The sequence below is a fragment of the Eucyclogobius newberryi genome, unplaced genomic scaffold (assembly GCF_026437365.1).
Source record: "Eucyclogobius newberryi isolate DKJ021-1_F unplaced genomic scaffold, fEucNew1.0.hap1 SCAF_1, whole genome shotgun sequence".
NCBI classification, from domain to species: Eukaryota; Metazoa; Chordata; class Actinopteri; order Gobiiformes; family Gobiidae; genus Eucyclogobius; species Eucyclogobius newberryi.
In genome coordinates this window covers 47,133,768-47,146,490 of record NW_027315723.1, presented here as the reverse complement: position 1 = coordinate 47,146,490, position 12,723 = coordinate 47,133,768, and the positions used below count along the sequence as shown (strand labels likewise).

The following is a 12,723-nucleotide window of genomic DNA, read 5'->3' as shown; positions in this document are numbered from 1 at the left end:
TTGTAAAACTTTATGTTGACTGAGACCACTGATCCTGGTGTTTTGAACTGTAAATCTGCATTTTGCAGCTTTAGCTCCGTGTGCCGTTCACTTTAGCCTCTTCAGACCGTCAACGCAGACTTTTTGTTTCAGAATCACGGTCCTCTGTGTTTCTATAGATGAATTGGCTGTTTCAAAGCACAAGAGGAGAGGGGAAATGTATTTAGTTTTAAACTGTATTGATAATCTAACAGGTGTTAGGGTTACATTAGGGTTAGGTTGTTCAAGATAGTTTAATCATTGGAGTGAAATGTTGTAATCTTTTTGACAGTGGATTTCCCTCCCTCCACAATTCCATAAGCTCAGACATCACAGCTGCTGAGGCCCCGCCCCTGCACTGTTATAAACAGTGCACTGGCCCTCGTTCTGCTCACAGCGGGGCCCCCTAATGGTTTTCTGTGCCTCATATGACAGACGGTCGCAGCCTTTATTTCCTGCCGTCCGTAAACACAGCACAGCTAAAGGGGCGGGGTCAGCTGTGCAGTGCTCTAATTTAAGGCTGGGAATGAGAAGTGCAGCAGACGCACACAGGGAAACTGCAGCTGCTACGTGTGGAACCTGTTTACTGACAACCAGGGCAAATCTTATGCATTATTTGTATTGTTATTGGCCTTTAAACTGTAACTAAGAAACTAGAACTAGAAAAATGTTCTTTCACAATTCACAGCATTGGAAGATGCCAGAGTAACTGGGCTTTGTTTTCATCTACTGGCTGCCGAGGGAATTACACCATTTTAAAATCAACACTTTTGCAGCTGCTTGCCCACTTCCTGGTTTCTGATTGTGATTCAATGGCAGAAATGCACAGAACTAGTCCGGTGATGATTTATGAACTTAAAAACAGCAAGGAAGATTCTCAGAGCCACAAAACAGAGAAAACGTCAGTTATTGAGGTGATTCAGAATCAGTACACTCTGAGGCGAGAGGATTTGGTTATAAGTTCAGAAAACTCAATTGTGCATGATATGAGTGCTTTAAAGGAGACAGGAGGAGGATTTTAGACAAAACCCTCTCAAAGTTGTATTAAGAATTATTCATTATTGAGCTAATTTGGTGTCATGAGGTAATGGCTGATTGCATTCCTGTGGAGGGTTGATGTGTCGTTGGTCTGACTGCCCTCTGCACTGTTGGTCTGTTGCTGTGGTTTCCGTTTGCTGTGTTTGGGACTGGCTGGGGCCATCATGTCGACCATCATAGAATATGAGAGCTTTTTTACGATCATTGTCAAATGTAACTTTGTTAAAATATTGCAACGACACAAAGCAAAGTGATGAACAGTTGGGTGAGAGTTTATAAGTTTATACGTTTTTCTTCTTCCTACTCCATTTTGAGCTATTATCAGTAGTTTTCTCATTGACGTGAAACATGGGCACATGATGGACATTCAAATTAATATGTGCAATTTAATATGAACTTGTTTGTGCACCTATATGTTGGTAGGGGTACGCAAATATATCATTATTGTAAACCATATGTGTCCAACACTAAGTTCAAAATAAACCAATCAATCAATGTCAAACAAAACTCTCAATAAACTGCAATACAGGCAAAACTCTGCTGCCCGCCGCCCTCACACACACGCGGTCCCATGAGCTCATCCCCCTGTGCTCCAGGACTAGCTCTCTATCCCTCAGCGGATCCAGTTCGATGTCCTCCATAACCTCGTCCCGTCATACCTCCCAGACTTGCACCACCGACACAGTCCATCTCGATCCCGCCGCTCCTCCACCTCCTGCCCCTCCCCTGCAGGACAAAGGTCCGAACCTGGGGAGACAGAGCCTTCTCCATCACTGCCCCCAACCTCTGCAGCTCAGTACTGCAATATCTCCGAAACTGCTTTCAATTTGACTATATTACTGATTTACAGTTTCATCGTTCTGTATTTCTTATTATTTGTCTCTTGTTTCTTCAGAGCTGCATTGAAACATAGGCAGTGGCCATGGCTCAATACATGGTTATGATTGAAGCCATAAAAAGTACTACTTATTGCACTTTTTAGGACACAATTATTTTTTTAAATAAATGAAAGTATGACTGAAACGAATAGAAGCTTGGAGTAATCCTGGACTCTCTTTCCACCATAAAATCACCAAGGTTACCCAATGCTGTCTTCATCATTTAAGGCTAATGCAATTTTTCTCTCATCAAGAAATCAACATTACCAGTACTGGCCTCCCTCCATGGATACTGGTGTGTTATCGCACTCATTTTAGCTTTTTCTAATCACCTCCAAAGCTCTTGACCAACAAGCTCCACAACACATCTGTGACCTCCTTGACCCTTAGGAGCCTAAGAGACATTCCCTCTGGTTTATCTCTCCTCGCTGGTCCAAATACCTGTCTGGCACAAGGGCAACCAACACTTTGGAACGTTCCAGCAGAAACTGTTAGACTGTAGACTCTTATAAATCTCTTCTATGAAAGGATTTTCATTGATTAATTTATTAGTTGAAATTAGAGGTGGGCGATATTGATAAAAAATGAGCCCGATAACAGTAAGGAGGCAAGAATTATCGCAATCAAATCAAAATTGCAATTTGAATAAATGCAATTAGCAAATCGCAAAAAAGGACATTTTTGAAGTAACATCCTCCACAAACATACATACTGCTAACCCTGTAGCTCAGATCTGTCACAACAGAGGAAGAAGTATAAAAATCTAAATTGTGTTAAGTCCAGTGTTCTGAACAGCACAGTCCTCTTTTTCATCCACAAATGTACAAAGTGCCATTGTGTGCACCTTTTTGAAAAACGTCCGTATTTCTCCTGAAATAGAAATAAATTGTTTTGGTTCGGGTTGGTTTCCCTTCCGTCCAAACCACAATCTTGCTCTGTGATTAGTTCCAGTCCCGCTTGTGATTGGCCCGCTTTCCACTGGTGCGGACTACAAACAAATCAGCGGGAGCAGCGGGAGCTAACTAACCCGAGCTAACAAGATGGATTCTCCAGTTTGTGAACTCACTAAAATCAAGAGAAATCATCTTGCTGCCAAGATTAGAAATAACTTATGATTATCGTGAGCTCTGCAGTGTATTTGGCCACGTCCCTTACCTTCTCCCAGGTCCATGACGGCCAGCACAGCGCTGCAGCGAGCCTCTCCCAGCGTGTTGGAGGCCACGCAGGTGTAGAGCCCGGCGTGCGTGGTCCTGCAGTCTCGTATCCACAGCCCGTGGCCATCCTGGGCCTCGGAGGGGGCCAGAGGCTGCTCGTTGTGGAACCAGGAGAGCGCCGGCGCGGGCCATCCTGTCACTGACACTCGCAGGCGGATGTCGCAGCCCGTGCCCACCGCCGCTTTGCGCAGTTTGCGACTGAAGACTGGAGGAGCGGGGTCCTGTGGAGAAGAGGTGGCATTCTGGGAGAGTGCTCTGGGTTGTCGGGACTGGACGCCGGGGCCAGGGCTGGAGCCTGGGTCAGCGGACATTTTGTTTAGAAGGGGATCGGGCTCTGTCTGGAAGAAGTGAATGAAAGAAAACGTGAGCATATCAACTTTTTCTCCCTGTTTTGGACGTCATCAACCCGTCCATGGAAGACAGGTGTAAACTTCCATTCCTGCTTTTACTTGGCACTAGCCTCTCAAAAAAATACATTCACGAGTTTTTACAGGATCAATACTTCCAGAAAAGTTGAGCCCACAATAGTTTTTCATTTAATCCAGAGATTAATATTACAAAATGAAGCTCAATGTGAAGCTCAAATATCATTTCAAGGTGCCAAAATTGTATTGTTTTTTTCCATCCTTTGTATTAGAAAGGCAAACTAACATTTCTGACCCTGGATATTCTAGATTGTAAAACGTTTTTATCACATACTAAAAAACATAAAGAAAAGCTGTATTAAATAATGATGACCCATTTATACCAAAGTACCATAGACAATATTCCCACAGTACTTGCTGTGCAGTTGTGAGCTGTACATTCTTGTGCTGTACAGGGGCAGTCGCACTACCTCACACAACGCTTATGTCACTGCTCAGGCCTCCGCTCCAAACTGGGACTCACATTTATCACACTCTATTACATACAACGTGATCTTTTCAAACATTTCTCTGAATACATTCACCAACGTTTTTGAATGTGTTGCTGTTTAACAGATCTGAGATCTGAAGTGGATAAATAATCAATGAAAAAATACCTCATTTTGGACACAAGCCAGAAGAAGGGACACCAAATGATTAAAGAACAAGATTTCAAAAAGAGCTACTGTAATTTCATTGTAATTCTCTTTTAGTGGTTTCAAAATGTGTGTCCTTTTCACTTCTGTGTTAATATCCACAACTCATTCATCTTGCCTTTTAGATACATTCGTAACGACAAACATATTATTTTCAAATGTGTGTCTTCCTAACACAACACTTACTACTAGAGTTGATCCATATTCAAGTGCCAGAATCCCGGCGCACATCCCCACAAACTCCAGGTTAGCGTAACAGTATCCATGTCATCTATGTGCGTTCCGGAGCAAAAAGCCCCAGGCCAAAGTCTGAGGTGTAAGTCCGGGCCGGATCATGTAGCATTAGCGGGCGCTCTTATTGGTCCTGTTCATTCTACGGGCAGAGACAGAGGGAGAGTTGGAGCGCTGGAGAGGGGTAGGACTGCGAAATGTCAACCGCTTACAAGACTTGGGACAACCTTTGAGCCTCTCTCTCTCTCTCTCTCGCAGAGGGGGGAGGAGGAGGAGCGGGACAGCTGCACAACTTGTATCCCGTGGATTTCAAGTAGAAGTACAAAGTCATAGGCCAAGAAATGACTCAAGACAGAGTGAAAAAGTAGTTGGGGAAACTACAACTCAAGGAAGAGAAACTGTCTGGGCGTAACATCTGATTTATTATAAGAGGTTAATGTAAGTGGAAGGACAAAACATTAAATAATGCACAAAATCTAGTCTTTTCAAAGGATAGACAACAATTAGATGAACTAAATCATACCTGAAGGAGCGGTGCAATAAACACACATGTCATATCAAATCGTTTCATATTGTAAACTAGGGGTGCAACTGACAATTAAAGGTTGAATGGACGATTTTTTTTGGCCCAAATCTGAGTCTCATTTCCTCGTGGATTAGTCCTGCCACGTATCGATCATAAAACGCACCTATCGCTCACCTGCAGACACGTGCGGCTCGTCCCCCGAGAGCAGCACGGTTCCGCGTGTCTAAGCGCATTGATCTATCATAATATAGTTCCCTCAGTGTACGGGACAAAATTAGGACGGAGAAAGACAGTTCGAGCTGACTCATAAGAAGACGGAAATCTACGGGAGACGAGAGATGCGATGTGATCCGTCGCGCTAATAAACAAACGCACGTGTGTGTTGTATCAGTCCGCACGGGGGAGTGGTATGTGCACTTCCGCCTGAGTTCTCAAATTGCCGAAAAATTGTCCATTGCGCCTTTAATTTGATAATCGATTTGTCTGACGGTTATTCTTTTGATTATTTGATTAGTTCTTTAGAGCGGAAATGGCCCATAGATTAGATTCATTTATTAGATTTGCCCCTGATAAAGCTAAAGTGAAGCCTCTTCAGGACATCTTTATTGAATTACTGACTAAATTAGATTTTTCATCAACAACACATTTACCTTCATTTTGATGTAATTACTGCTTTGTCTGACTCATAAAACCTCTTATCTGGCATCTCTTGGGATCTTATGTATATTCTTATAAACAATTATTCACTAATAACTGAATGAGTTGAGGATTATTTTATTCATCGATTAGTTGCAATGAATCGATTCACTTGTTTCAGCCCTCAACAAAGCATCTGAAGTATGGTCTATATGCATAAGGTACTCAGGTATATGTGAGTACTAGCCCCTCTGCCCCTCTACCACCACATGCATTCAAGCCTGGAGAACCTTATCAAAATGACTCGTGGGAAGGACTTAGTGGTTTAAAGACTTGATAGGGGCCTGGCTGGAAGTGTGGGGTGGAGCGAGAGAGAGAGAGGGAGAGAGAGACAGAGAGAGAGAGAGAAAGGGAGGGAGAGAGGGAGGGAGGGAGAGAGAGGGAGGGAGGGAGAGAGGCATGCGGGTGACAGTTGGAGCGGCTATAAAAAGAAGGTCTAATAATAAAAGGCAGAACTGGGTGATTCAAGCGATTGTGACGACAACACACTGTCACAATGACATCAAAGAAGTACATACAAGTTGATTAACAAGTTATTGTTCAGAGATTAATTAAAATTCAGTTTTAATTTAGTACTACTTTATATTAACTGCACCTTCATTAGCCTTAATAAAGCATGGACTAAGAGACTAAGATGAAGCTAATGTCTGGTGGAAGCTCCTTCAGGTGTTATCATTAAGGTCTCAGGACATGTATATTCTACAGTTAAGTCGCATCAACACAGAATTGGGAAAAAGTACCATAGACAATATTCCCACAGTACTTGCTGTGCAGTTGTGAGCTCTACATTCTTGTGTTGTACAGGGGCAGTCGCACTACCTCACACAACACTCATGTCACTGCTCAGTCACAGGATTACAGTTACTTTGCTCCATATCTATGGAACAAAACATAGATGTTTGTTTAATCAGATAAACATTTTATGAATTTAAAGCACTTGTTAAGGATTACTCACAAACAGTGTTCATTCAATATTGTTTCTGATATTGCATTTCACGTATTGGATGTTTTATTGATGGTTTTATTGACATCATATTTACATCAATACATAAACCATGCATCTGCATAAGCCACTGGGAAGGTGAAAATTAGAGACAAACAAAACCTTTCAAATTACATGACAAAAAATGGCTCCATATAACATTAGTTTTAGATGACACAATTTCAAGCATTTTGTGCCAACTTGTGCCAAGTGGCAATGGGTGGTATCAGCAGATTTATAACATAAATCAAAGATTGAGGTATAATATTACATTCTGACTTACAGGGCCTGACTTATATATTTCCTACTGCACAGTAGGAAATAAACCTTCTGTAGGTTTCTACAGAAGTAGTTCTACAGAACATGTTCTACATGTTCTACAGACAGAACATTCATGGTAAGTGTAGATACCTGCTTCTCTTAGGTACATAAAATCACATGAGGTGTGCCCCAGGGCCTGACTCAAAACAGGTTTAAGCTAGCAATACTCTATCCCAGGGCTATTCACATATAGTCATAGAAGGCCCACGGGCCAAATCCAGCCCTCCAAGCGATTTAATCGGGCCCACAACCCATCTTCCAAATATATCAAATAAAATAAAAATCTTGGTTACTGGTTTAATTCTGGGTTAACACTGGTTTAGACCTGTTTTGATTCTAGGTCAGTCCTGGTTCAGACCTGGTTGGTACTAATCTAGTCCTTGTTGAATTTTGGTTCAGAACTGGATGGGCAATTTTGCAAAGCTTGGTAAAGCATTTTGTATGTTATTTCACACAAAAATCTAATTTGTAAGTTGTTATTGTATTGTATTAACTCAATTTATTGAGACAGTGTTGGGGACATTTTGTGCAACTCAAAATGTATTTGCAGTAGTGGCCCAGGGGCCTTGGCCCTCAGAAAATTACAGATAAGTTGAATATCCAGCTCTATCCAGTTAATTTAATTTAATTTAATTTAAATCCATGGCATGAGTGTCTCTTTCTCTTTAATCAATGATGAGGAGCTGGCCCATTACATTGTTTGTATGGTAACAAAGAAGATTGGTTTCAGGAGAAACTTTAACAGTAGTAACACATAGACAAACAGGACCCTATTTGTACTTGCCCTGTTAGACGGACCCTCAAATAGAAAACTTGCATAGAGCACCTTTAAACATGTAACGGCTTCATTTCATGTGAGGAACCTGATGTTTATACAAACTTTTACATACGCTAATGCAATGGACAAAATGGGACTTATATTTCGGACTTGATATGCTTTAACCCTTCTTTTCTTTAGATGCCACTCCCGCATGGGAGGTGTTACATTTTTTTTAACACCTAACACCTAATGTCTGTGTAGACGGGGGGCAGTTCTCCTGCACAGTGCCTTAAAGTGGCGGGGGGGACAGCTTTTCGGGGGTTGGATTTCGCAGCCCAGTAGCGCCGCTCACCTCCTCTACAGCGGAACAACAGCTCGGCTCACACTGACCCACTTAATCATCAACCCACCATTGACAATTTTGGGATCTTTTCTGCATTTTCCAACTTCCTATTTGGTGAGTTTTGGTGCTGGAATAATACGTTAGGTATGGTTGGATTCCAGTGATTTTTGTGTAGCTGCATTAGTATTAGTATTATAATTAATATTAATATTAGTTAACATTTGACTTTTGGGAACATATTAAAGGACATTTTTTATTTCCTCAAAATGTTTTGGATGCATGTCTTTGTGTTAATCTGTCCTGGGTGACTACCCTCTAACCATTTGGTAACAGGGTGAAACACTGGGGCTTAAAGTGTTAAGAAGGATTCTGGCTTAATAACTACTTAATTAATAGATTAGGTTTAGGAGTTAGGGTATTAATTATGTGGTTACTAAGCTTGAATAAACTATTTGTTCATAATCATTTCAGTCTTAGTTCATGTCTTGTTGATACTAATGATCAAGGTTATTATAAATTAGTACCGAGATGATTAAATTGAGGATGTCACTTTTTAAGCAATAGCAACTACACCTTAAAGGTTGAATGGACGATTTTTTTGGCCCAAATCTGAGTCATATTTCCTCGTGTCGTGGACGGCCGATTAGTCCTGCCACGTAACAATCATAAAACGCACCTACCGCTCACCTGCAGCCGCGTCAGGCTCGTCCTCACGTTTCCGTGTGTCTAAGCGCATTGATCTATCATAACATAGTTCCCTCAGTGTACGGGACAAAATGAAGACGGACAGTTCGAGCTGACGCAGAAGAAGACGGAAATCTACGGGAGACGAGAGATGCGATGTGATCCGCCGCGCTAATAAACAAACGCACGTGTGTGTTGTATCAGTCCGCACGGGGGAGTGCGCATGCGCACTTCCACCTGCGTTCTCAAATCGCCAAAAAATCGTCCATTGCGCCTTTAATTATCTTTTATGAAGCATGAACAAAGATTTTAGTCATGAGAAACAAAGTAGTTTAATAAGCATCATTAAGGCTTAGTTAGTGTTGATGTATTAATGAAGTAGATACTAAGCCTAAATAATTCTTAATAAACTGTTAAGATCATTATTGATGAAAATACTTCCATTGTTGGTTATGTTGAACCTGATCAATACTAGGGACCTTGAACTTGCAATACATTTATCATTTTGCTAACTCTAACTTTTGTTCAATTTGTTAAGTTTCTATTGTTGCGAAACAATTCATGGATAAGTTTAAAGCCAACATCTCCATGGAGACAAGCGCGTGACAGACCCTAAAGAACCTTTAAAATATGAAAGGCCTTGTCAGCAATCGGAAAATACACAATGAATTCCAGCTCCATCTGTAGTGGGTCCCACATAAGTCATTCTGCTGCACATACTGTACCTGCAGCTATTCTTCATTATTCACATGTCCTCGGAGCACTTGTGAAAAAGAAACCAGAACACGGGGCGTGTGAATACTGCCGTTGGGCAAGACACTTAACCTATCTCACCCCCCAGTGTCTGCGTAAATCTGGGTTGGATGTGTGAGTGAATGGGTGGCTGGTGTTCCTTGATGTAAAGCGCTTTGAGTACCTTGATGGTAGAAAAGCGCTGAACTAAACTTCCAGCAATGAAACACAGGAATAAGTTCCCTTATCATGTGTTGTCTTTGTCTTTAAATTGACTCTTGGGTGAAAGGAGAAACGCCTTTTTGAAAAGTATGATGTAAAAAGAAATAGGGACAGATCCAATATGGGTATTTCACAGATATCGGTTATCGGATTGTGCCCAGTGCATCAGATCTGACTTTTTAAAGATGGATATCGAGAAGAAATTAAGCTGAAACATGTCTTTTTGTTTACATTTTCATGGCACAAATTATTCTATATCCCAAATATGATATAAAATAATCCTAAATAAAAGTTATTATTTTTATGTAGTCTTAGCTTGACCAGTTAAGGTCACATTTCTTCAGGTCATCAGTACACTTACTATTCGGCACAGTTAGCTGCTACTGTACGTGTTTCATTCATTTTACTTTGTGCATTGATTTCAGTGTGAAAGAAATTTAACGTGTGCTTATGTTGAAAGATGTTTTTATTAATTTCTCTTGTTAATTGGATATACAGTGAGTGGGCCTATTTTCTTCTATGTGCAGATTCATTGTCCCACATAAATGTGGCTGTGGAAGGCCTCTCACTCACTCAAGCTTAAGCTGTCCTTAAAAGGCACTGCTGGGACTTGAACCCAGGATCTCCTGTTTACTAGACAGGCGCTTTGACCACTAAGCCACAGCACCATATACAAGTTGCATTTACAACCAGTTTATCAAGTTGTCTCTGTGTGTTCGTAAGACTGAGTCACACAACATACCTGCACACCTCCATATACTAATGTAATGTTGAAGAGACTGTCACATCCCAGAGCGGAGGTTTGCCTGAGAGATCATCCAAAGCACCAAGCAGAATTCAGGTGTTCTTCAAGCTATATTGATCTAAAATGGCTTGATAGTAGAGTAGTAGTAGTAGTAGTAGTAATAGTAGTAGTAGAAGTTCCTGTTCAAAAATGCTGAACTGACATTCACTGTAACAAGCAGCAGATTGTCATTTACCTGTTTTAATTTTTTAAAAGTGACATTTTAGAACTGTACATGTGTCACTCTGAGTCTTTATTTTCAAACGAATCACATCTAAGTACAGGGATTAAAACAGGAATTTTCTGAGCAGGACAATACAGGATTGACTGAAACATGCAGGACTCGATGAAAATACAACTTTGATTAAACTAATAATGAGAAAACACTGTTATAACAAGGTTAAGAGTTCATTAAAGTTTTTTGTATTGTATGACCTCTTTAATGACATTAGTAATAAATCAAGTTATCAGTCAAATTTTAAGTAATTTAACATGTCTTTGGGCTTTTTGGACACATAACCTTTAATGTGAAATACTGCGTCTTGGAAACAACTTTGTTGGCACAAAATGTGTCAACATACCAGCAGAGGGCGCTAGGACAGCATCAGGTTTATATGCATAGTCAACTCTAAGCTCTTGATTCGATCTCGCGTTTCCAATGACTAACTTTTATCAAAATACAATTATGACTATTATATGACAACAGTGGATTTTAATAGTCTTTTATTTGTGTTAATTTAAATGGCACTTTGGTTCAGGGTCACTTCAGTTCACATCTTTTCTTCACTAATACAAAACTATAAGTTAAGTGAAATACAGTATATCACAAATATTCTGGCTTTTGTACTTTCTCCCATCAGAACTTCTTTTACATAATGTTCTTAATATTAGCAAAAGCTTTAGTTGACTTTATGGTTTCTCTTTCATTCAAATGTATCTAATAAAATGTTGCTGCTGGGATCTTCTCCCAGAGTAGATTTGCCTGAAAGATTATCCAAAGCACTAAGTAGCATTCTGGCCAGGATATATATTAATTTATTGTTAGCATTATCTCGACAACGATATTCATAGGATATTTTTGTAGCAAATCATGTTTTCAGATTCTGACCTGTTCCCAGTCAGTCTAAATATTAGGTTGTGCCTCCAGTTGTCACGTTCCCCAGAGGATTCACAAACACAGGTCCCCTCTCCACCGCACACACACACACGGTAGGCGTGATTCCATAGCCTTCGAACACCATAATCTCCTCCGCACGCACCTCTCCCGTGGACCCCTACCTCCTGGGCGTGCGCACACACACACACACACACACACACACACCAACCTCTACTCCACAGCCAAAGGGACCCATGCGCTCTCCTTCTCGCTCTTAGCTCAGCTCGCACTACAGTGCCTCGCCAGCAGCCACGCTCGCTCCGATCCACGGCAGCAGCCACACGCTCGCTCCGATCCACGTCAGCGGCCACACGCTAGCTCCGATCCACGACCGATAGCCACACTTTTTCATTCCCCAAAGTTCCTCTCTCAGAACCACTGGGCACAGGGATGTCTATTCCAGGGCCACCGGGCAGCTTGATGTCCCTCTGGTTCTCTTCAGTCTCTCCTTCGAATCTCTTCTCGCACCTGAGTCCGTCTCTTATTCGACCTCTTTCGACCCTTCATTCATTCCTCCCTCCATCACTCATCCCACAGTGGCAGGGCTCCGCCAGGGCTGCCCTTTGTCACCGGTTCTGTTCATAGTTTTTATGGACAGTATTTTTAGGCGGTGTCCGGTTTAGGGACCACAGGATCTCATCTCTGCTGTTTGCAGACTATGTTGTCCTGATGGCTCCATCAAACCCGGACCTGCAGCATGCACTGGGACAGTTTGCAGCTAAGTGTGAAGCGGCTGGGATGAGAATCAGCACCTCCAAATCCAAGGCCATAGTTCTCAACCGACGACACAGATAGAGATTGCTTGTGCCCCTCGTGCGTATAATGCCAAAAAGTCAATCCTCAGAAAAACTATTTCAGGCGTCAGACCAAAAATATCACTCACAAATGACACAAATAAATGAGCATATAAAATGTGGACTGCTAAACATTAGATTAATCCCCTCCAAATCGCTTTTAGTTAATTCATTAATTAGTGACTATAACATAGATCTTCTAGCGCTAACTGAAACAAGATGATTATGTCAGACTAAATGAGTCCACCCCACCCACCCATGTGACCTTTCAGACCTCCGGGAGC

General features: G+C 41.5%; 1 protein-coding gene and 1 non-coding gene across 2 annotated transcripts in view; both read right to left on the bottom strand.

Moving 5' to 3' along the window:
* The window catches only part of spega (striated muscle enriched protein kinase a), a 153,067-nt gene extending 148,486 nt beyond the window's left edge, over positions 1 to 4,581 (bottom strand). The window contains exons 1-2 of the mRNA XM_072447447.1: positions 4,389 to 4,581; positions 3,090 to 3,482 (exon numbers count right to left, since the gene is read on the bottom strand). Of these exons, the coding sequence (XP_072303548.1) occupies positions 3,090 to 3,459 (370 nt within the window). The 5' untranslated portion in view covers positions 3,460 to 3,482; positions 4,389 to 4,581. The remainder of the gene's footprint in view (positions 1 to 3,089; positions 3,483 to 4,388) is intronic.
* A 5,719-nt stretch (positions 4,582 to 10,300) lies between these two features.
* Positions 10,301 to 10,373, bottom strand: trnat-agu (transfer RNA threonine (anticodon AGU)). Its single transcript has one exon. It is a non-coding gene; the product is annotated as a tRNA-Thr (tRNA).
* Positions 10,374 to 12,723: the final 2,350 nt, after the last annotated feature.